Here is a 26103-nt window from a genome sequence, read left to right as displayed (position 1 = left end):
AGTCGTTGTAATTTTCTCTATAGCTTGAATTTTTTTAAGTGCAAGCTAGAAACACTTGCATTTTTGGTAAAAATAAGTGGAATTGAGTGGGTGTTCGATAGTGGTCGCGCTATTAGAACTCTGAATTCAAAAATCGATATCTCGAAATCTATTAGAAATAATAGAGTGTAGTTTTTTCAAGAACTTTGTTAATATTTCTGCTCTATTTTCTTTGTAGACAGTATGTGAAAATCTTTATCAGTAAAAAAATTACACGATTGCTTGTTTACAATTTTTGAATGGAAAAACCAACCTTATCGAATTTTTCTTATGTAACATATTTTAAAATATCCGATCTTGAAAATAAAAAAAGTTTCAATATCTAAAGTGGTTCTTGAGTGGCCTGTTATGTGTTAAAAAGTTGAGTTTTTAAATTACCGCCATTACTGACGTTTTCTCGTTATAAAAAAAATGACTTATAATTCCATTTCAGATGCTCAGAAACATGTCTAATGAATTTATCTAGATATCTCTTGAAAAAGTCTTTTAAAAATAAGCGGTTTGCGATCGTGATTTTACTTTACTTGATAGGGAAAGGCGTATCGGCAACGCCGCAACAGCACACCGTCGCGCGTCGCATCGGTCGGTCGCATTTCTCTCACTCCGATTTAATAAGATCCCTATGCGATTTACTTCCACACATGTAAATGCCGACCCAAAAGTAATAGTTGCCAGCACGGTATAATAAATATACAAGACAACAGTTTCAACGACATGCCCTGCTACAATATTTTTGTCCCACCCACTGAAGTTATTTTTTATATTCCTTTTGGTAAATGGATTCATTTTTAGGTGGACGTAGCGCTTATGGTGCTTTTTTAATTTTTTTAATAGTTCTTCCATTTTAGAAAGGCGCTTTTTTTGACAAAAATCTTTAACTATATTGACAACAGCCGTCAATTTGTTAACCGGTCATTTAATAAAATAGTAACAAAGTTCCTGCTAGCAGCGTTTCAGAAGATTAATAAATGCATAATTTGTGACGTTTTAAAATGGCACAAAATATACCAAATTCAGTAAAAAATAAAATTTTCTATGTACCACGGGAATTATAAAGTGTTAATAACCTCAGTCAATTATTGTCCCTCGGGTAATAGGGGACAGAAATTTTGCCCACGGAATTAACCCTTAAAATTCCCTTGAGACATAAATACCTATTTCTTGTTAGCTTTTAGGAAAGCATACATATATTATATGTATATGTTATAGGCCTTAAAAATAGTATATTGTTTTAACAGGGAGTAAAAATAACACTTTTTGTGGCGGGGATATACATGTTTTACATACAGGCGAGGACACAAAAAGGCATTTTTACTCCGAACTATCGTTACGCTCGCTGAATTTGACACTTTATGTCAGTTTAATAATATATTTTGTGAAAGCTTTTCGAAATTGACAGTTTTTGATATGTATTTGAGATTCAAAATGACATTATTTTGGGCACTAGTATCCAAAGTGACACTTGTTTCGGCACTAGGGCCTAAAAGTAAAAAATGAAACGTTAGAAACAATGAAAATATTTATTTATTATGAATCTTAAAGGTACAATTATTTAAATTATTAAAGTGAATATAAGAAGCATCCAACTTTTCGTCTCTAAGAGAAATGCAAGTTGTAGGAGTCGGAATAACTAAATATCTGGAACTGGCAATGCTGGTAACTCCTGCTTCTACGTGAAATGCTTTTAATTTCTTATTTGGCGTATTTTTCTGTCCCATGATTCTTTTTGCTATTTCGGTTTTATGTTCAATTGAATTTTCATGTAACCTTCAGCGGCTGAGCTTGATCGACAACCTCCATGTCGCTTTAAAACTGTTATGTCCGCTCCTGAATCTGCTAGCATTGTTGCAGAGCTGCGCCGGAAACAATGACCAGTGTATTCAATGGCGTTGGACAGTCCAAGAAATTCCTATCTATCTTTTTGGCATATCCCCAATTGTATTGATTCCAACTGGCAGGGTACAGCATTGATTTTTTCGATGCGTCAAGAAAAATCGCTGATGTGTCACATTGAGTGGTCGAAGTTTTGCGTACTTACGAAATACATGTAAGAAATGGATACTATCTATTGGTTCATTAGTAATCGTAAATACTCTTGGAAAATTATTTTTTGTGTTCGGCATATTCACACAAATAAATGACTGACAATCTTTAATGGCATCTATGGTCAAAAACGTGATTTCTTCGCTCCTACATTCTGCAAATCCTCCAACGATTAAGACAACTTTAGCTAACAGGAATTCTTTGTCATCGGCTTCTTTCATAAAGCGTTCTATTTCCAGTTTTGTAAATACTTTTGATGTCTTTGCCTGATATCCGGAAGCTTTTCTTTTTAAAAATGCAATAAGGTTTGTGAATTTGCTAATATCTACCTTTCTGTTCAGGTAAATCCTGGCGCGGAGAGAGAGCATCGAATATTTACTCCACAGAGTTGACGGCTCTAAGGTAGCGGATAAAATAACGATAAGAAACTTCAGGAAATAGGCTAGCAATACCTTTTCTGTGAAATCCTCAACATGTTTTTCCTTGAAACAGGTTGTAGCGTTTTTTTATAAACATTACCACTGCGAACGACAGCTTTTCATCGGAGAGCAGTCGTGGATAAGGTATTTCACTGGAAAGAAAACTAATTAATAACAATAAACAAAAAAAAATAGATATTGGGCGCCAGGCATGTACAGAGAGAGAAAACACAGTTGTATATTACTTAAAACTAATGACTATATTTATTCATGATGTTCTTTGCTGGTACATGACATTGTAGAGTTCCAATAAATATATAGTGGTTATATGTCAAAGAAAGTGGTGTTAAGAGTTGTACTAAATATCAATGAAAACAACTACGATAGAATACAAGACATGTAAAGTTTAAGAGAATATATGAAATGTAGCATTATTTTATTTAAATTGTTAAACTTTATGCGGTGTTAAATCTGATATGTTGCAACCTGTAGATTCTAGAATCTATTTCTGGTTATTCATCTGTTAATATAGCGTAATAATAATATCTATAGAAAGTAATACTATTACAAGGCGTAATGTAATGAAACCTAAAATCTAAATCATATTGTAACAACTAAATCGACATAAATGTTCTTAATAATCTAACCACTAAATATAGTCTGTGCGATATTATTTAAAATGTACGTTAAGTTAAGACTGAAAATCGACTGAAAACCAGAACCTAAATCTACACTTAGCTGTTCTTGAGGCAATCCTGTTTCAAAGAGTAGCAGCGTGAGGTGGGCTCATATCTCTGTACTGTCTGTCGGCGATCCTGTTGGTGAAAACAACAAAAGAGGCCAGAATGAGGACACCATGAATCAATACAGCCGTAGCTACTGACTAGGCTTAGAAATGGGAGCGAAGCAGCATGGGGCTTACGCTGTATCCATACTGTGGCAATATGGGGACACTACCCGTACCTTGCGACACTACTAGGACCTTGGATAATGTCCGTAACTTGGACCATAACCTTGTATACAGTTCATCCATAAGACCCTAAAAATACCAAACTCTTGTTTAAAATCAAACAAGATCTAATAAACAAAATGAACCTACTTCGAATTACTTCCGAGGGCTCACTAAATAATAAAGAACCTGTCCTTTCTTCCATGTGACATTCTGGAGGACGCCAACGTGCCAGCAAAATACAAATACAAGTTAGGTTAGGGCATCCGTAACTCTACCCTAAAAATACGCAGTAATAATAACGAATCAAAAAAGATAATATCTCATTTTTACCTGTAACTTCGAAATAGCAGCTGATTCAAATTATACAGCAAGATTTTTATAATTGCAGTTTCTCGAAGCAAGGATTTTTTGATGGTGACAGTAGGACGGTCAAAGCCAAGTGAAGTTAAGCACGGAGAGAGTTGACAGAAGCGATGTTGACAGCGCCTCCACAGAGCGATAACAGGGTTGTGTCAAACGATAACAGGGTTGTGGAGTAGAGAACGTAAAAATTGCGCCAATCGCGTCAAATAAATTATCTGGCCTGAACGATAGGGAATCCGGTGATGATACGCCAGACATCATATATCATAATCAAAGACATGTAACGAACTAAAAACGATACAAGGTTTCAAAGTTGTTGTAGGTGGTCTCGTATAAGTTTTTCGACTTCTCTGGCACTAACGTGGGTAGCGCAGTTTCAGCAGCTTGTTGAATATCCAAAGACTCGTCATTATCACTAATTTTTTCACAAAACTTTGTAGAAAATACGGCGACGTTTGAACCTGACAGAACTTTGTCATTAAACAATGCATAAACAATGCCTTAGAAACCGATTACCAGAACATTTTAAAAAAATGTTTAAAAATAACTAATAATAATAGCATGAAAATCTCAAATTATCTGCTTTCGCAAAAAATCTTGTACGAAATTCGTTGAGAAAAGAGTGTTTTAAGCACTCGACGCATTGTCCAACTCGGCTTTCGTCTCGTTGGACAATTTTGCGTCCCTTGCTTGAACACATTCATTTAGGGAAAGGCGTATCGGCAACGCCGCAACAGCACACCGTCGCGCGTCGCGTCGGTCGGTCGCATTTCTCTCACTCCGATTTAATTAGATCCCTATGCGATTTACTTTCACACATGTAAATGCCAACCCAAAAGTAATAGTTGCCAGCACGGTATAATAAATATACAAGACACCAGTTTCATCGACATGCCCTGCTACAATACTTTTGTGTCCCAACCACTGAAGTTGTTTTTTATATTCTTTTTGGTAAATGGATTCATTTTTAGGTGGATGTAACGCTTGTGGTGCTTTTTTAGTTTTTTAATAGTTCTTCCATTTTGGAAAGGCGTTTTTTTGACAAAAATCTTTAACTATATTGACAACAACCGTCAATTTGTTAACCGGTCATTTAATGAAATAGTAACTTGGCAACAAAGTTCCTGCCAGCAGCGTTTTTACAAGTATATCGGAAGATTAATAAATGCATCATTTGTGTCCTTTTAAAATGGCACAAAATATACCAAATTCAGTAAAAAATTAAATTTTCTATGTACCACGGGAATTATAAAGTGTTAATAACCTCACTCAATTATTGTCCCTCGGGTTATACGGGACAGAAATTTTGCCCACGGAATTAACCCTTAAATTTCCCTTGAGACATAAATAACTATTTCTTGTTAGCTGTTAGGAAAGTATAGATCCATATCTATGTTATAGCCCTTAAAAATAGTATATTGTTTTTACAGGGAGTAAAAATGACACTTTTTGTGGCGGGGATATACATGTTTTACATACAGGCGAGGGCACAGAAAGTCATTTTTACTCCAAACTATCGTTATGCTCGTTGAATTTGACACTTTATGTCAGTTTAATATTATATTTTGTGAAAGCTTTTCGAAATTGACAGTTTTTGATATGTATTTAAGATTCAAAATGACATTATTTTAGGACTAGTATCTAAAGTAACACTTGTTTAGGCACTGGTGACTAAAAGTAAAAAATGAAACGTTAGAAACAATGAAAATATTTATTTATTATAAATCTTAAAGGTACAATTATTTAAATTATTAAAGTGAATATAAGAGGCATCCAACTTTTCGTCTCTAAGAGAAATGCAAGTTGTAGGAGTCGGAATAAGTAAATATCTGGAACTGGCAATGCTGGTAACTCCTGCTTCTACCTGAAATGCTTTTAATTTCTTATTTGGCGTATCTTTCTGTCCCATGATTCTTTTTGCTATTTCGGTTTTCTGTTCAATTGAATTTTCAATGGAACCTTCAGCGACTGAGCTTGATCGCCAACCTCCATGTCGCTTTAAAACTGTTATGTCCGCTCCTGAATCTGCCAGCATTGTTGCAGAGCTGCGCCGGAAACAATGACCAGTGTATTCAATCGCGTTGGAGAGTCCAAGAAATTCCGCTATCTTTTGTGGCATATGGGGATATGCCAAAAAAGATAGCGGAATTTCTTGGACTCTCCAACGTATGTATCCAACTCAATTGTATGGATTCCAACTGGTAGGGTACAGCATTGATTTTTTCGATACGTCAAGAAAAATCGCTGATGTGTCATATTGAGTGGTCGAAGTTTTGCGTACTCACGAAATACATGTAAGAAATTGATACCATCTATTGGTTCCTCAGTAATCGTAAATACTCTTGGAAAATTATTTTATTATAGCTGTTCTTGAGGCAATCCTGTTTCAAAGAGTAGCAGCGTGAGGTGGGCTTATATCTCTGTATTGTCTGTCGGCGGTCCTGTTGGCCAAAACAACAAAAGAGGCCAGAATGAGGACACCATGAATCAATACAGCCGTAGCTACTGACTAGGTTTAGAAATGGGAGCGAAGCAGCATGGGGCTTACGCTGTATCCATACTGTGGCAATATGGGGACACTACCCGTACCTTGGAACACTACTAGGACCTTGGATAATGTCTGTAACTTGGACCATAACCTTGGACACAGTTCGTCCATAAGACCCTAAAAATACCAAACTCTTGTTTAAAATCAAACAAGATCTAATAAACAAAATGAACCTACCTCGAATTACTTCCGAGGGCTCACTAAATAATAAAGAACCTGTCCTTTCTTCCATGTGACATTCTGGACGACAACTGTGGACGCCAACGTGCCAGCAAAATACAAATACAAGTTAGGTTGGGGCATCCGTAACTCTACCCTAAAAATACGCAGTAATAATAACGAATCAAAAAAGATAATACCTCATTTTTACCTGTAACTTCGAAATAGCAGCTGATTCAAATTATACAGCAAGATTTTTATAATTGCAGTTTCTCGAAGCAAGGATTTTTTATGGTGACAGTAGGACGGTCAAAGCCAAGTGAAGTTAAGCACGGAGAGAGTTGACAGAAGCGATGTTAACAGCGCCTCCACAGAGCGATAACAGGGTTGTGTCAAACGATAACAGGGTTGTGGACTAGAGAACGTAAAAATTGCGCCAAGCGCGTCAAATAAATTATCCGCCCTGAACGATAGGGAATCCGATGATGATACGCCAGACATCATATATCATAATCAAAGACATGTTACGAACTAAAAACGTTATAAGGTTTTAAAGTTGTTGTAGGTGGTCTCGTATAAGTTTTTCGACTTCTCTGGCACTAACGTGGATAGCGCAGTTTCAGCAGCTTGTTGAATATCCAAAGACTCGTCATTATCACTAATTTTTTCACAAAATTTTGTAGGAAATACGGCGACGTTTGAACCTGACAGAACTTTGTCATTAAACAATGCCTTAGAAACCGATTACCAGAACATTTTAAAAAATGTTTAGAAATAACTAATAATAATAGCATGAAAATCTCAAATTATCCGCTTTCGCAAAAAATCTTGTATGAAATTCGTTGAGAAAAGAGTGTTTTAAGCACTCGACGCATTGTCCAACTCGGCTTTCGACTCGTTGGACAATTTTGCGTCCCGTGCTTAGAACACATTCATTTCGCAACTTGGTACATAAATAGCTATTTCTTACTTTTGTGCTTACGCGTAAAAATGCTTTACTTTTATGTTAGAGGCGTTAAAATGGCTTTTTTATATTGTCAATCATGTCGCAAAAATTAATACTTTTGTAACGTTTGAAAAAAATATTTTATTTATAGATGTTTGCCGATGTTTATAGATGATTTGTAGATGTTATGATTTATAGATGCCGGCTAAGTAATATAATGTAAATTTCTAATAATCATAATTTTTTTTCGAACAAATTAATTATTTAAATAAAATTTATCGATATTATTTATACATCTTTACACCTATATCTAAAAGTGGAGAGCATTGCATTATATTATAATTATATCGGAATAATTAATTTCATTTCCATTTATAAATACCGTTCGCCAAGTAAAGCACATAAATTATAAATCATTCTCTTCATTATTCAAATATAATCATGTTATAATATTTATTAAATAATTGAATGCGTAATACAGTGTTATTAATGTAACGTGGTCATAAAAACTGAATAGGCAAATGTTATATTTTGTAAATCATTTAGCATAATTGATACGTTAAATTATTTGTACTTCAAAAAAGTATATTATTTGCTTTAATTATATCGAGAAAACAATATGTAGAGAATTACTTTTAATGAGGCATTGTTTTTCAATAATAACAAAAAAGAATATTTAAAAAAATAATAAACCGCGAATATCTGAGAAAACGTTAAAAATTATGAAATACTTTAAATACAAAAAAAAAATATTTTTTAATTCTCCATCTAATAAAAAGTAAACTAAAGAGTTTTCCATTAAAAAAAAAGAGGATAAATTAGTTTATATTTTAGAAAGTTTGTCATGGAATTTTAACATTACATCCTGTATGATTTAAGATTACGATAATTACAGCAAAGTAAGTACAAACCATCTAAAGTAAATACCTAACATAGTTTTGATTTCAGGACAGTTATTGTATTTTTAATATTTTTTTTAATAAAGGCTGAAAAATATATATTTTTTATTTTTTTATTAATATCTCTGCAACTATCGAAATATATTTACTCATATCTTAGGATTAAGTAAAGTGATCTGAAAGGAACCCAAAAATGCAATAATATACAGGGTTTTCCATTTAAAAAAAAATATCCAGATCCACTCACTCTTGTTTGAGCCACTGTATATACCCGACGCTCTATTGCCGGGCCCTGTATATTAAACATTATTAATTAAAGTTTTTTATTTATAATATTTTTAGCTTCCAGTCTTGAAGATGGGATTGCGATTCCCGACACATGTTACCTACATTTTTTTATATAGTAAAAATTTTAAATAGAAATTTTTATACAAGAGTTTGAGTCTCCTGCCCCTCAGTAGAGGATTTTAACTAATTATTATGTACTCACGTTGGGTCGCTTACTATTAATTAAACAATTGAAAGCAGGTTGACGTAATGTGGAGAAATTCGAGGCGAAATTCGTCGCAGGTACTGGCGATGGAAATATACTGTAATAGGTTTGGTGACATAACGAGAAGGGTATAAAAGAGTATGCTAAAGAGAGCGCATACAGGTTAAGGAGTAAGGCTAAGAACATAATGGAGCGACAAGGACACCGGCGAGCAAGCAGCGCGACATCGCGTCCAAAACAAACCTGTGAAGATAAGTACGTGTGAACATAGTAAAGCGATCTGCTCGAGTGGTTAGATCGAGCGGCGAGATCGATTCAAATAATTTTGTTTTCGTCGCTCTGTCGCTGTAGAAAACGATGGATCCCCAAAAATTAATAGATTTAGTGGACGAAGTAAGAAAGATTTTATGGGACCAAAAAGATAGTAATCATACCCGGTACATTTTAGATAAGTTATGAGATGAAGTGGCAACAATTTCGCAAGAAACTCCGGTTTTTGAAAATTTCACACATTGACACCTTCTAATTTGTTAATGGGTTAATGCGTCAGAAAGTTAATGAGTTAATAGGTCTGTCAATGAGATCGCAGCATTCATGGGTCTAGAGATCTTGTCAACACTGTAAGTACTCTTCAGTATATACTGTGTCTTCATATTTCATTCAATCAATAAATAGAACTTTATTAATAGTAGTTTTAATCTAAAAAGAGCACTTAAAACTTATAGCGATTCTAGCCAGAGAATCGCTAGGTCGCCACGTTATTAATAGGAGATATTATCATGAATATGATAATGACAATTACTATATTAATGATAATGCTACCTGAAACATAATATCGAAGAATAAATTACTCTAATGGGTTAATATTCGTGATCGCTGTGCATTTCGACGTCCTTTTCACCAGCTCACGTTTAATTTTCCGGACAAAGACACTCGAAAATCCCACAGAAATATTAAATTGTCAGTTCGGCGGATCGTTGGCCAGTGGCGGGTCACAATAAGTATACAATACATGTGCACGGGAACCGTCAAAATTAATTAATTATTCTTGGAGACAAGAAATTAATACAAATTCTATAATTATTTAATTATGTATGTGTACCGGTTTTTTACAGGTACGCGCACACTGACCCGTACAGAACGCGCCGCACGCACCGCATTTTTCGCTTTTTCGTTTCTTTTTGTCTCTACTACACCAGTATTTGCCAATCGAATTTCTCATCAGTCGCTTCCGGAGTCCTGTCTGCAGTGATAAGCGTGTGTTTCTTAATATTTTTCGACAATGAATGACAACGAACAAGAAATAATTATGAGCTCCTTGCTAATAGAAGAAGAAAAAATCACGAGAAATAATCGGAAGTTATGGGTTCACAATATTTCCAAAAATTTTACCTTTAGGAGGGAATTTCACACATTCGCATTTTCACATTCCCATATTTAATTGAGAACGAACTAAATATTTTTCGATATTTCAAAATACCGCCATGAAAAATTTGCAAACTTTCTTAGCATATTGAATTTCTAATCTCCTCTTCGGTTAGGCCGATTCGGCTACCCACGTAGAGTGGAAGGAATTGCGTGTGACGTCAGCAGCACTAGCGGCACTGATCGAAAATCATTCTGGCCTAGCAATGCTGGCCGCATTTTCGTCGATGCTAGTCTATGTGCTATTCTATGTGCTTTGCTATATGCTATTCTGTGTGACTAATGTACGCACCTTCATTGAAAATAACAGAAAGAATATTTTTCTTCGGGTGATGAGCGCGTGCAGCGAGTGTGGCGCTGGTCAATGTGCGCGTACTTATAGTGTCCTCGTCGCCCTCCGGTCACCAAGCGCCACCTTTGTCTGTTGTCTTAATCTCCTGGTTGTAAGTTCCTTTCTGACCTGGTTCTATTAGTTCGTTTTGATTCCAGGTGGGTCTCATTTACGTCTATCTGTAGGTGCCCATTGTATCAACTGCTTTGGTATTCTCTCGTCAGCCATTACTACTTATTACGAGCCCTAACAACTATATGTTGGGACAAGGTCTTTTTTTGCAATAAAAATAGTAATTTGTTAAAACGACTCAATTTATTTTGTTTATTATTCTAAATTCAAACATTACAATACTATCTAGACAATTTTACTATATTTTTATAACTTTGCAAACAAATCACTATTGATAGTAGCTTATTTTGCCAAAATCAAGCCAAATTTGCTGACAACTATATATTGGAACAGCACACCAAGAAATTTGTTTAATACGGAGTTACATCACCTTTCGCCTTAACAACTGCCTGAATTCTTAATGGCATTGTATTTACCAAAGATTGGCACATTTGAGGAGAAAAATGATCCCAAATTTCCTGCAGTTTTGGCCGCAAATCAAAAATTGTTCGTTGAGGGTGGTTTCTTAAATATTGCTTCATTTTATAGCCATATGAAATAATACTGTGTGTATCTGCGAAACCATTATAAATTTTAAAAATACTTTAAGTAGAAGAACTGTCTCTACATCTAATAAAAATTAATATATAGGGTGTTCCTTTAAAAAGAAAGAAAATTTATTTTATATTTTAGAAAATTCAGCGTAGAATTTTTGAACACCCTGTATGATTTAGGATTACGATATTTATAGCAAAGTAAGTTTAGACCATCTAAAGTAAATGCCTAATATAGTTTAGATTTCAGGACAGTTCTTGTTCTTACATGCCTCATACATCACCTTTAACAACTGCCTGAATTCTTAATGGCATTGTATTACCAAAGATTGGCACATTTGAGGAGAAAAATTATCCCAAATTTCCTGCAGTTTTGCCCGCAAATCAAAAATTGTTCGTTGAGGGTGGCTTCTTAAATATTGCTTCATTTTATGCCACACACTTCTATCACATTGAGGTCCGGACTACTTTCAGGATGGGATAGAACTTTTATATTATTATTACCGAACCAATTTTTAGTTGATTTTGCTGAATGGCACGATGCTCCATATTGTTGGAAAATATAGTCTTCGTTTGGAAACAATACTTGAGCACTAGGCAAAAGTGAGGTCTCAAGTATATGTTGATATCTTTGGGCGTTAACAGTGCCATCTATAAAATTTAATTTGCCCAAACCTCTTGCTGACATGCAACCCCAAACCATTATCCCCTTAGGAAATTTAACAACCCTCTTTAAGCAATCTTTATGAAAGGCTTCTGCTTTACTTTGTATTATTCGTTTTCGATGATCTCCAACGCAAACATAAAATTTAGACTCATCGCTAAATATGACCTTATTCCAATCATTTTGTGTCCACGATAATTTAGATTTTGCCCAATTGTAGCGATTTTTCTTTTGAATTTCTGTCAGTAGCGGTTTTTCTTTGGCCTAATTAAGAATTTGTATCTATAATCCTCAGGTAATTGATTATCCACACAAAATAAAGTTTACCTTGTAAAACCCCAGACCGCATTTGTGGATATATTTTCGGCAACATTCTCTTGATATATTTAAACCAGTTACAGTATTCCATTTAACTGTTACTTCGCGAAGAATACTTCTTCTCGCAGGCTTGCAAATTTTTACTAAATTTCGTAAATCTCTTTGAGTTACAACTTTTAGCCTTCACGAACTTTTACCTCTAACGTCTACATTGGCAGATTCGCCGTATTTTTTTATTATATTAAAGACAGTGGTTTTTGGAATACTTAAATCATCAGAAATTTTTCGAATTGTTTTTCCCGTACTGTATTGACGAATGATAATTTCGCGTAGTTTTTGATTTGTAGCTTTTCCACGGACCATTACTTTGAATTAAATAATTAACAAAATTGAAAATTAAAAAAATTAAAATTACTTACAGTAAACCTCAATACTTACAGTATCGAGTCACTTGCAAGCTGTCAATGCTGAAGTAAACAGTTTGCGACATTTGTGACGTTTATAGCAAAGCCGCCTATGATGATATTAATTATTTAAAAATACTCGTCCCAACATTTAGTTGTCAGCAAATTTGTCCTTTTATGAACAAAATCCTCTACTGTAAATGTGGATTGATTTACAAATTCATAAAAATATTGTGAAGTTGTTTAGGATATATGGCTATGTTTATATTTAAAAAATTAAACATATATTTTTCAGTCAATTTGAAAAACCAGGGCAATAATTCCAAAATATGACCTTCTCCCAACATATAGTTGTTAGGGCTCGTATGTAGTTCTAGTGGAGTAATTATGTACCTCTAGTAGAGAAAATTTTCCTTCAAGTTTCAGAGATATTCTACTTTTTAGGTGGCTCTATCCCTTTGGAGGTTGGCGATCCAACTGGCTATGATGGTGCGTGAAACGGCACCCGAACGAACGACGCAGATCCTTAAGCCAGGAGTTTTGCCTTCTTCCCACTGATCTCCTGTACCGACGCACGTACTGTAACTTCCTTTCCTTAGTTGTTGATAGGAGCTCTTTATTTTTGCCCATTCGCCTGAGCACCTCCTCATTTATCACTCTATCCATCCAGGATATAAGCAGCATACGACGATACAAGTATATCTCAAAAATTGAGTGTCCAACTCTCAGAGCCGTAGTAACATAGTGGAAAAATGTAGCAACGCAGCATACGTATGCGCAGATCGAGGCTTAGATCTCGGCTGGAGAAGTGGTTTTTCATGGAAGCAAATGTACGTCTGGCCTGTTCGATCTTCGCCAACATTTCAGTTTTGGGATCGCAAGCGTCGTTAACGAGGGCTCCTAGATATTTTATGGACGATACTGGTTCTACCACCTTGTTGTTAATTCGGAAGACAGTTTTTACCGGTGTTTTCTAGTGTTAATTTTATTAGGTTAGCGACTTGCGGCCATGCTGACGCAATGCCGTCTCTAATAGAACAGCCTCGGAGCGAGATTTACGACGTCGATTTTAAAAATAATATAGTTTACATGAAATATACAGTTAATAAATACAATATATATATATATATATATATATATATATATATATATATATATATATATATATATATATATATATATATAATATATATATATATATATATATATATATATATATATATATATATATATATATATATATATATATATATATATATATATATATATATATATATATATATATATATATATATATATATATATATATATATATATATATATATATATATATATATATAGTAATAAATACTTTGGCAAACAAACTTCAAACTTCTAAGCAGGGCAAATCCCGGATTTTTCAAATGGGGAGGGGGTCAGGGGTTCCGCAATGAAAAGGGCTTTCTATTCTATACATTTCTGCTTCGTTTTTTGAAGATCGGTCTAAGTCGTTAACAAAAATGAAGATTGAAATTTGAAAGTTTTTAAACATTTATCAGAGTAAATCATAAGGATAAATTCCATCAACCAATTTGCTGTTTTTCTTATTATTTTAGATGTTTGCAATCGGGTTGCGCAGATATTCAATGAACGCCATCCTGAGAAACACCTTTATGGCAAAATTGTTCGCCAGTTAATAGCAAAATTCATGAAACTGGTTCCGTTATGAATAAAAAGGTTCGGGAGAAACGCTGATTAAGTTTTTTCATTTGGTTTTTCATTATTTCTTTTAGTTAAAAAACGTTTCGGCTAACATTATAGCCTTCATCAGTGTTGTAGTAAATGAAGCTATGGAGGTATTCGTATTGGGCCAAGTTGCCATGGACAGTATTCTGAGTACAACCTAACCAATAAGACCGGCATAATGAATCGTGCAAGATTCCAAAGGATATTAAAAAACTCAAGTTCCACCCGTACAAAATTCAGTTGGTAAAAGAACTCAACGAAGACGATTTTGATCGTTGCTTGCAATTTTATTTGAAACTATGAGTTAACAGTGACGAATGATAGTAATTTCCTATTTAATGTGTATTTTCGGATGAGTGTACTTTCTTTAGAACGTATGTAGTTAATCGGCACAACTGTCGGTATGTGGGCTGAGTACAACCCCAGGGTTTTTCACTAGGTGCGCACACAAAATAATTATAAATTGAGGAATGGGCTGGTATTTTTGGAAATTCTATTACATGGGTCAGTTTACCGATATTGAGAACAACTGCAACGTCACAAGTCACAGAACAGCTATCTAGCAACTACCACCTGATCGTTCAACATTGTGGCAAGTGAAAAAATGCGTAAACATCTAGAAATAATAAGAAAAAACAGCAAATTGGTTTAATTATCTTTAATTATCATTTACTCGATAAATGCTTAAATAAACTTTTCAAATCTCAATCCTTCATATTTTCTCAATGACTCGACCGATTTTCAAAAAACTTTTTGGGAAATATAGAGAATAGAATATTTGCCATTGCGGCGCCACTTGACCCCCCTTTGCATTTGAAAAAAATTTGGGGGATAGACACCCCTTAGAGGTTGAATATTTTGCAATCATTTTTCCCAAAAGTTGTCCCCCCTCACAAATAAAATTAGAGGTGTTTTTTGGATTTTTGAAAAAATAAATACCCTGGCCGTAATGCCTTGCGGAACGTTTTGATGGGCCACCCTGTATATTAGGTATTTACTTTAGATTATCTGTACTTACTTTGCTATAAATATGGTAATCGTAAATCATACAGGATATCGAAAATTCTTCGCCAAACTTTCTATAATATAAAATAATATTTTTTTTAATTCAACACCTTGTATATATTGTTTTAATGTTATTTGTTTTGCAGATATTCCGGGTTTTATATTTCATATGGTATTTTCTACAGTAAATTTTTATCAAAGCTACCCAATGATTTTTCTCTCGTATTTTGCCGTTAAGAGCCATATGAAATAATATTGCGTGTATCTGCGAAACCATTAAATATTTTGAAATATCTACTTTAAGTACAAGAACTACTGTATATTTTTAACTCTACACCTAATAAAAAATTAATATACAGGGTGTTCCATTAAAAAAAAACAAAGAAAAAATATTTTATATTCTAGAAAGTTTAGCGTAGAATTTTGGACACCCTGTATGATTTAGGATTACGGTATTTATAGCAAAGTAAGTTTAGACCATCTAAAGTAAATGCCTAATATAGTTTAGATTTCAGGACAGTTCTGGTTCTTAATATTTTAAGGAAGGTTGACTAATTTATATTTTTTATTTATTTATTATGGTCTCTGAAATTATCGAAATACATTGACTCATATCTCAGGAGTATGAAAAGTTATCTGAAAAGAAGCCAAAAATGTAATAATATACAGGGTGTTCTATTTAAAAAAAAATCATCCCGATCCACTCACACTTTTTTGAGCCACCCTTTAGCAGTTAAAATATTTTTCTGAAATACATCCTCGTACATATTTTAGGTTTGCACTTATACAAAATTCACAAGTTCCTTTTTATTCTAGGAGCTACAGACGCCCGACGCACTATTGCCGGACCCTGTAGACTGACGATTTGAAGCTCAAAAAGTCAATTTCCGAGTATTAACGTGAAATTTGTCTTACTAAGGTTACGCACCCCTAAAGTCTTGAACTACGGGCCGCCACTGCCCTTGCCGCAATCCGTGTACAAATAAAGCAACACGCAAAATGAATTTCTACAGCCTTTGTCTTCATTACAAAGCATAATTGTGCGCATTATTTATTAGGAACAGGTTCGAACAAATAGTATGGCCATCAATATGGCCGACGGATAATTTATTTAATAGAAATTCGTTAATTTATGTCGTTCAGTTTAATTCGGTCATTAAATGCGCGACGAGCGGATCGGTTTGTTTTTAAATTCGATTATGGCGATGTAATATACCGCATAATAGCTTCATATATTTATTTATTACATTTTTAACTTATTTTATAAATGCATTGGGTTACTTAAATACCGGGTTCAATTTCCAGTCAATATGGTTGCTTTATTTATTCAAATATCAATATTCAATAGACTTTGGCACATGAAGCATCAGCGAACCGAACATTTTGCGATCTGCAAAGCCTTGGCCCACGGCTAGTTTTTTGTATGTGAAGCGCTTTTGAAGTTTTTATCATTTTTGACCTCTGTGTCCATTTGTGACACGCAAAAGAAGCGGCAGGTCTGCAGTTTCTATCAAGATGTCGATTAGTAACGTCGCAAGCTCGTAAAAATCTCGTGGATTTCCCGGCCCGTTCAACTATCAATCCTGCGAGAAAGAGAAAGGCGAGATCGGCGCGGTTAGCGTTGAAAAGACGAAGATGAAAGATATGCTCGGATCGAACGTTGAACGGGCCGGGGCATATATTCGTCGACAAACGCAATCTACTGCTAGTATCAGTGGCGGGTGGCGGGTATAAAAATAATTATTATTATCTACCATTTATTTTACGAATTTTAGTTTAATTGTGTATATATGTTTTTTATGTTGTCGTTTTGTGGTTACTTGTGTGTTATAATTATAATAATATAATATAATAATAATATAATTATACAATAGACTAGTAAATATTACTAACTGTTAACGCAATTTTAGGACATGATTTTTACAGTTGAGGGTTGGAACCTTTGGTGTTACACAGCAAAATAAAAACACTAAATCACCACAATACACCAAAACACTTTAAACATTAAAGGGGATTTAGTGTTTTTATTTTGCAGGACATGATTTATCAAACTTTTTGAAATGAAACTTCTGTACCGCGAGCTGGGAGTAAAAATTCAAGACCGTGACATACGAGCTAGGGGGACGGGCCTGACACACGAACTAGTGGTAACGGCTTAGAAATACGTAGTGACGCCACGTGTATTTGTGTTTATCAAAAATATTGATATTTTAATACAAATTTTGTAAAAGTGAATCACATTATTACATGTAAAAAACAATTTGTCACACGTAAAAAACTATTTGTTACACGTAAAAAACTATTTTTATTAATTTTTATTTTACGCAAATAAAACTGTTACACGTAAAAAAACTATTTTTTGCGTTTATAAAACTATTGGTTACCCGTAAAAAACTATTTGTTATGCGTAGAGAACCACTTTTTACTCATAAACAAGTATTTTTTTACGCGTAATTTTTTTGATTTATTACTGTTTCAACATTTCAAACTACACTTTTGTGCTACACAAACATGCCCTTCAAATCCTTCAATTTAATAGAATCTTCCTAAAGAGTAGATTATGTTCTCTATTAAAATATTTTAAAATAATACCCTAAAATGAAAAAAAAAATCATCATCATCATCAGCCAGCCCTTTGCGTCCACTGCTGGACATAGGCCTCCCCCATTGGCGCCCACTGTTGCCTATTTTGTGCGCTCTGGATCCAGTTATTGGTGATCCTTTTTATGTCGTCAGTCCACCGTGTTGGTGGTCTTCCCTGGTTTCTTTTGTCAGCTCTCGGTCTCCATTCGAGCAGTGTTTTGGTCCACCTACCATCGGTCACTCGAGCCACATGTCCAGCCCACTTCCACTTGAGTGTAGCGATTCGTGACACAACGTCGATGACGCCTGTTCTCGCACGTATATCCTCGTTGCTTATATGATCCCACAAAGCATTGATCTTTCCATTCGTCGCTGTGCCACTCTGAGCCTCTTAGCAGACGCGATGGTCAGTGTCAAGGTCTCAGCTCCATACGTCATAACCGGTAGTACACATTGGTTGAAAACCTTTCGTTTTAGGCAGATTGGCTGGTCGCCCTTAAACACATCTTTTAACTTTCCATAGGCGGCCCAAGACAGGGTTATACGTCTCTTCAGTTCGCATGTCTGATTGTCTCTTGTGATCTGTATCTCGTGTCCCAGGTAGTTATACCTATCCACAAGCTCCACCTCACTGTCACCCACAACAATATTTCCACTGGGAACCAGGTTGGTCATGAATTTGGTTTTTGAGAAGTTGATCTTCAGACCAACCCCGATACACACCTCCCGCAATTCTCGGAGCATCACTTCAGTATCCCTTAGGTTGTCGGATAATAAAACAATGTCATCAGCAAAACGCAAATTTGTGAGGTTCTTGCCATCAATCATCAGTCCCTTCCCCTCCCAGTCGAGTTTTTTAAAGGCACTCTCCAAAACGGCGGTAAATAATTTCGGTGATATAGTATCTCCTTGACGAACGCCCCTGCCTATCGGTATGGTTTTAGTGTTCTCGTGTAGTTTTACCGTCATCGAGGCGTTTTTATAGATATTGTAAATAAGCCTTGTGTATCTATAGTCCACCCGACATTCTTGCAAGGACCTTATCACTGCATCCATTTCTACTGTATCGAAAGCTTTCTGGAAATCGACAAAAGCAAGTACAAGCGGCCTGTTGTATTCAATGGATTTTTCTATTATAATTTTAATACTCTGGAGATGGTCATTGGTTCCGAACCCTGCACGGAAACCCGCTTGCTCTATCGGTTGGTAAAAATCCAATTTCTTCTCGAGTCGTGTTGTTATTATCCTCGTAAACAGTTTATAAAGGTGGCTAAGCAGACTTATCGGTCTATAGTTTTCTAGATCTGCTATGTCCCCCTTTTTGTGAAGTAGTATTACTACAGCATTGTACCACTTCCCAGGCAGAGTACCATCAAAAAGGCAAAGGTTGAAAAGATCCACAATCTTCTGAAGCAAACATTCACCACCAATCTTAATTGCATCTGCGACCACACAATCCTCGCCGGGAGATTTATTATTCTTGGTGTTCCTTAAGGCTAGTTCCATTTCTTCAAGTGTGATATCTGGTAGTGTTTCTGACCCTTGATTTACGATGCCCTTTGTCCATGTCAATATCTCTGGTTCGACTTCTGAATCCTGTGTCCCTTCCCCCCGACTTCGGTACAGCAGTCTATAAAAGTCCTCAACTATCTTTAAGATCTCCTCCCTGTTGGTCGTGATATATCCCTGATGGTCTCTGATTTTTGTTATTCCAGCTGTTCCGCTTTGAAGACTCTTTCGTAGCACTTTCATGCTTTTGTTATTTTCTATTGTCCGTCGAATCTCGTTTTGATTAAATGTTCTGAGGTCGCGCCTAATGGCCTTTGATATCTGTTTGTTTATATCTCTTAATTCGTCGACAGTAGTCAGCTGTTCACTTCTCATGGCCCGTCTTTTATCCATAAGTCTCTTGGTAAATTTACTGAGTTTTTCTTCTCTTTGTGTCTTGGGGCAGTACCTGTTTTGACTCTCTAACAACGCATTTGTGATGTTTTCGTTTAAACCGTCAATACTGTTCTCCTGCGTGTAATCCTGTAGCTGTTCTGTGATACAGCTCTGGAAACCTTCTAAATCTGCCGGCTTTGTCCATGATCTACTACCAGCCTTTTAATCATTTAAGGCGTTCTTTTCCTGTGTTAAGTTCAATTCTACTGGCTCGCACTAGTCGATGGTCGCTTCCTGTGGTTAGTTTATTCAACACCGTCAGGTCTTTAACTATATGCCTTTTTATCGGTAATGATGAAGTCTATTTCATTCTTAGTTCGCCCGTCCGGGCTTTTCCATGTCCATTTTCTAGCAGACCTTTTTTGAAAGAAACTATTCATTTGAAACAAGTTGTTTTGCAGTAAGAAACCGAGCAGTGTTTCCCCACGCTCATTTCTGTCCCCCAGACCGAAACCCCCCAGTGAAGTCTCCGTAGGATAGGACTTTGTTCCCATTTTGGCATTAAAGTCTCCGCGCAAAATAGTAAAGTGTGTTCGTTCGTCTTTAAGAGCAAAATCCACATCGTCATAGAATATATCCACCTCTTCATCGGGATGATCGGTCGTCGGTGCGTAGACCTGAATGATCTTGATTTCATATCTGGTGTTGAGCCTGAGAACCAGATATACAACCCTGTTTGAGATTTTCTTGAGAGACACGATGTTTTGCCTATGTCGTTTGTGTATTAGAAAGCCGGTTCCACCAAAAGAGCTATTCTCGTCTCCCACGAAGTAGAAGCTGTGTCCGGATTTCAACTTAACTAAGTGTTCGCCACGCCTTCTGATTTCGCAGAGGCCAACCACATCCCACTTGATGTGATCGAGTTCATATCCGAGTTCTGTCAATCGTTCTTCTGACAACAGCGATCGTGCATTGTATGTGGCAACATACATCGTAGAGTTTGTCTTTCTCTTCGCCAAATGTTTGTCCCCCCCCAGAATCCTTGGGACAGACTGATTTAACATCAATGCGAGATTCCGAATTTTTATTTCTACTCGCCTGGGGTAATCTTGTTTTTACAGTTGGCATGTTCATAGGGGGTATTTAGCCATTTAAACACCACGTTGGCAAGACGTCTTGGTGAGTATGTGATTCAGCCGCCCATTCTGGGTCAGACGCTGTTTGCAGCCGCTCATTCTGAGTCAGACGCTGCGATTTCGCCATATCTGGCTACCCTCACTTAGTTTAGCCCGCAGGTGGATGCGGTTTACCGGGGTGTGGCACGTGGAGCCATAAAGTGGGAGCTGGGTGTCCTGTGAGGACTAGTCATCGCCGACCACTCAACGATCAGATCGCTGAGTGCCACCGTCCTTGATGAAAAGTACTACCTCTCCAGCACAACCCCTCATTGAACATATACCCCATAAAAAAAATGCATACTATATAATTTGTTTTTATTGTATTATTAGATATTACGTCCACTCACACAACTCACGTTGGTATGGCACATAAAGCTGATCAGCACACTGCTAAAAGAAATACCATTAATTTTGCTTATATACTAATAAATATGATTTTAAAATACTGCGGATGAATCCAGAGTGGATCGTCTTCGTATTGGGCATATTGCAGTGACTTTCTTATCTGCTTAAAAGAGAAATGCCTCCAATGCGCATAGTCTGTAATGTTGAGATGACAGTAACTCACATTATATGTGAATGTCCGCAATATACGGTAGAAAGAAGTAGATTCCATATACGTACCATTAGCATATTGGTTCGTTAGCAATAACAGTTGCTGTTAATCTAAACCAATAATCCTTGATGATATTTTCCAACTTACTGAACCCTTCAATGCTTCAAAAACTCAAGCAATATGAATCAATATGAATATTTATTATAAATTAAAATATTTTTTCTAGTTCCTATATTAACTTGATTCATAAAGTTGATGGTTATTGTGATAATGGTATAGTTTATAGATATTTTACAAATATATAGATTTTTTTCTATATTTAAATTAGAATAAATTGATATCTAATTTTATTGATTTTAACCATATATCATCAAAATGATATTTTTAATGCTTTGTACGCATTTAGATATTTTCTATAAATTTGTAGTGTTATTTTGGCTTTATTTCAAATTTGATTACATAAACTGGTCTTACATTATTTATACTACTCCTTACAGTATCAAAGCCAAGTAATTAATTAATTACCACATTAAACACACTAAAACTTGGCCATATTTCTTGTTTATTTAGGTTCCAAAATAAACACTTTGTTGCAGTCGAATATTTTCATTACAAACAGTACGAACAAACAAAATTATAAAATCCAGAATATAATATGTGTCTTTTAAATATTACGAAGATTCAAGGTTAACTTATATGGATATAGTTATTGGTGTTATTTTTATGCATTGCACAAAAATGTATTTCTTTGACATATCAATTTGTTAGTATAATTCAAGAAACGTATTAAAAATATATTCGCCTTTTGTTAAAATATTTTTGGTCATAAAAAGTCAGAAATAAATCAGTAAGCTGGCTGTTCAAATTTTGAAATGTTACACGAAAATTATTATTTTTTGCTATTTTATTAAAATTTATTATTTTAATGAAATATTAAGACATTTATTTTTACAATATATTTTTTTTTATTTCCAGTGCCAGCTAAAGTAGTATGGGCAGTTCCGGGACACGATGCTGAACTACCATGTGACGTTACTCCTGCACTGCCGGGTGACAATGTCAACATGATATTTTGGTTCAAGGACACCATAGGGATGCCCCTATACAGGTATGCGCAATAATATCATTAGGCTCAAGCTGAAATATTATTTTGAACGATACTGAATCTAGGACCGAAAGTGTTTAAAAGCCTTCTAGCAAACATCAAAAACTGTAGCATTTCGTTTGTTATTACTTTTTGTGTGAATTTTACAGTATCAAAGCCTTATCAGTATCAAACACATGTTTTACGTGTATTTATACAGAGAAAACCAGGCTACTAGTAACATAGCAAGTTGCCGGACGAATTTACGTTAACCCGATTTGCGTTCGTACTCGAGATTCACTGCCGGCTAGTCGGCTGGTCAGGCAGTACGCAGTTGCAGTTGTGCTTGAACGGGTCATTCGTGACACTAGGAATACGACGCGAGGAGTGCCGAGTATTTATTATTTTCATTTTAAGTGTTTACCTTCACTTAAGGTAACATTTAAAATAAAAATACTTAAATATTTATTGTGTGTTTACAGTTGTTTATAGTGTGTTTACAAGCCAAAACTAAAAATAAATAAATTCTCTAAACCCCAAAAAAACTAAAATATTACCTACTCTAAATAAAAAAATGTTATAACAAGTGTTCAAAAAGACCACCTTCTTGTGCTAGACAGAACGTCGTAAAATCCCCGTCTGACATTGGCTGACATATTAGGGCTAATAGTTTGGAAAGCCTCTCGTATTTTTACTTGAAGCTCATCCAGATTATTAGCCCTATTATGGCCATACACTTTGGATTTTACATAACCCCACAAAAAGAAATCATTGGGAGAAAGATCTGGTGCTCTAGCGGGCCGCAAAATAGTTCCATATCCACAAATTAAACGGTTGGGAAAAGTATTGTTCAAATATTCTTGAACAATACGGGCATTGTGGGCAGGGCAACCACCTCAGCAATTTGATTACTTGAAAACGTGGGATTTTAATCCGCGGTAGCACAAATGAACACATGCCTTAACTACTGTTCTTCATTAATCAACACATCAGGCTTTTTGTGTCTTTGTGGGGACACGCACCTATGTGTTTCAAAATTATTAATAACTCTCGATACATTACATTCTTGGTATGTCATCCACTGGGAGTTGGAGAAGTGGTATTTTCATTATGGGGGTGTTCCAAGGTATTCATCTGACAATTCCCGCAGTATTGCCATCAATGACCATTCTAATCTTTGCCGCATTGGCATATCTACCAATGACATAAACGTAGCATAAGATAACTTTTTTCCCTAGGCATCGATCGCCACGATCATTAACCATATACAACTTGTTATTGTTAACAATGCAATTACAGGGATCTATCTCAATACGTTCACTTTTACAAGGACAATTCAAAATTTAAAAATCCACATTGACATAAACATTTCAAGTTGAGTGACAAAAAGATCAAAATAGCTAAACACAAAATATAGAGAAACAGAAAACAGACAACAAGAAAAATAGGTAATTATTTACATCACGGTATCACATTTGGATTAGAGTATCACAGTTGGTGGTGTATATTAATATCTTTCATAAATTTAAAAATATTTTTAATTTTTTCCTCCTAAGTTAAATTTTCGCGAATTTCACCACGTATATAGAATCTTTCTTTCTATAGTATATTCAGGACATATGCGATAACTATATTGTTTGTAATCCTAATTTCTTGTTGTCACTTTTTTATAACAAGCTTCTGTAAAAAAACGGCACTTAAGCATATACATTCAAAATAAATGTTCATTCTCTGTTAGACGATCTCATAAAAACCCGGTGTTAATTTTCTGATTTTTCATTTGAATTCTGTTGTGTTATAACTTATCGTACGATCGTCGTTTTTTAATAATATTTTTTTTTTATTTGGCAATATCACCGGATAAACTGGAATAGTTTATCGTGCCCATAAAATATTCCATTACAGTTGAATTTTGATGCCGGCCGGGCCGGTTGATATTTGCTGGAAACGCGCAACTCCCCGACCGGCAAGATTTACGGCCTTATAATTTTGTCGACGATTTTTTTATTCGTCCCAACGACACGATTCGCTGTAAATTGTCCCGCGCACGAATTTATGGATCGGACAGATCGCGCCGTTGTACCAGTTTCGAAGCCAATTGACCGTTTTGCCATAATCGACAGGAAATATTCGGTAGAACCGGTTAAATCGATGACATGGCGATAACCTCAGTCATGTTGTAGAGCTGTTTAAAAGTTACATTCGTATATAGTCAGTGAGAACTAGCTTCACATTTATGAATAATTGATACTCTTCTCAACTAATTGTTCCACCAAAAAATGGCCTTTTATTTAAAAAAACTGCATAGAAATATATTTATATGACAGTTTTAGGCTTTATTTTTAATAACTCTTAACTTTATTATGAAATGTTTTGATTTTTTCTTAGCTTGATGAATTAGGTAGGTTTATTTATTTACTCGTGTCCAACTCAATATATATAAAAAAAATGAAGAAACACAAAAATATATATAAAATATACAAAACGGCTAAATTAATGAAAAAGGCACATCACACATTTAAAAAAAACATAGTCAAACAATCAACATAAATAGGAACAATACTTGTACAGAATTAGACAAACTTCAAAAAGTATATATGCATACAGCAGTTATATACAGGATATCCAGTACTTGGTACACGCCAGAGCGTTGGTATTTCCCTCCGCGAGATCACTCTGATTGCATATCTTTGGGAGATTTGGGCATACGAGAAGATGCCTCATATTTTGTTCCTCTCCGCATTCACAGGATACAGATCCGTCAAGGTAGCCCCACTGGTTCATGTTTGTCTTGCATCTGCCAACCTGAGTACGCAAACGGTTCAGGCTTCTCCACACCGGCCATGCCTGTTCCGCACCAGATGGTAGGCTCTCTTGTGGCCTTAGCGCAAATTCATTTGGAGTTGTTGAAGTTGCTGACCACAACTCTAGTCTCTTTGCGGATGTCGTGCTGCTATCAAGTGGCTGGACGGCAGAAAGAAAGCTGTTTCGGGACTTCAACCTGGGTCCAGCGGCGTGTTGTCCGAAGAGCGGGTGCCAGGTATCGGAAAGAGCTTGCTGCTTCTCTTTCATGCTGGAAACTTGTCTCCTTATGTGGGTTGGAGCTATCCCGCTGAGGAGGTGTAGCTGTTGGGCCGATGTGGGTTTTAGGCATCCGGTGATTAGACGGCACGATTGGTTCAGCATCGGGTCTATCTTTTTGGCATGACAGGAGCGTTCCCAAACTGGTGCGGCATATTTGGCAACAGAATAGCAGAGTGCAAGAGCAGTAGTTCTTAGTGTGTGTGGATTAGCCCCCCAGGTGGAGCTTGCCAGCTTCCCCAACAGGTTGTTCCTTGTAGAGATCTTGGCCCTAGTCTTCTCGGCATGATGTTTAAATGACAGGGTCCGGTCTAATGTGACACCTAAATAAGTTGGCCG

At 35.7% G+C, this 26103-nt stretch overlaps 1 protein-coding gene across 1 annotated transcript in view; it reads left to right on the top strand.

The window, feature by feature from the left end:
• LOC115874192 (hemicentin-1) overlaps positions 1-26103 on the top strand; it is a 418393-nt gene that overhangs the window by 118259 nt on the left and 274031 nt on the right. Inside the window, exon 2 of the mRNA XM_030889291.1 lies at positions 22575-22707. Coding sequence (XP_030745151.1) covers positions 22575-22707 — 133 coding nt within the window. The remainder of the gene's footprint in view (positions 1-22574; positions 22708-26103) is intronic.

The sequence above is a fragment of the Sitophilus oryzae genome, unplaced genomic scaffold (assembly GCF_002938485.1).
Source record: "Sitophilus oryzae breed Bouriz unplaced genomic scaffold, Soryzae_2.0 scaffold_1241_pilon_pilon, whole genome shotgun sequence".
Taxonomy (NCBI): Eukaryota; Metazoa; Arthropoda; class Insecta; order Coleoptera; family Curculionidae; genus Sitophilus; species Sitophilus oryzae.
Note: the sequence above shows the minus strand (reverse complement) of the source record. Positions and strands in the feature narration are given on the sequence as shown.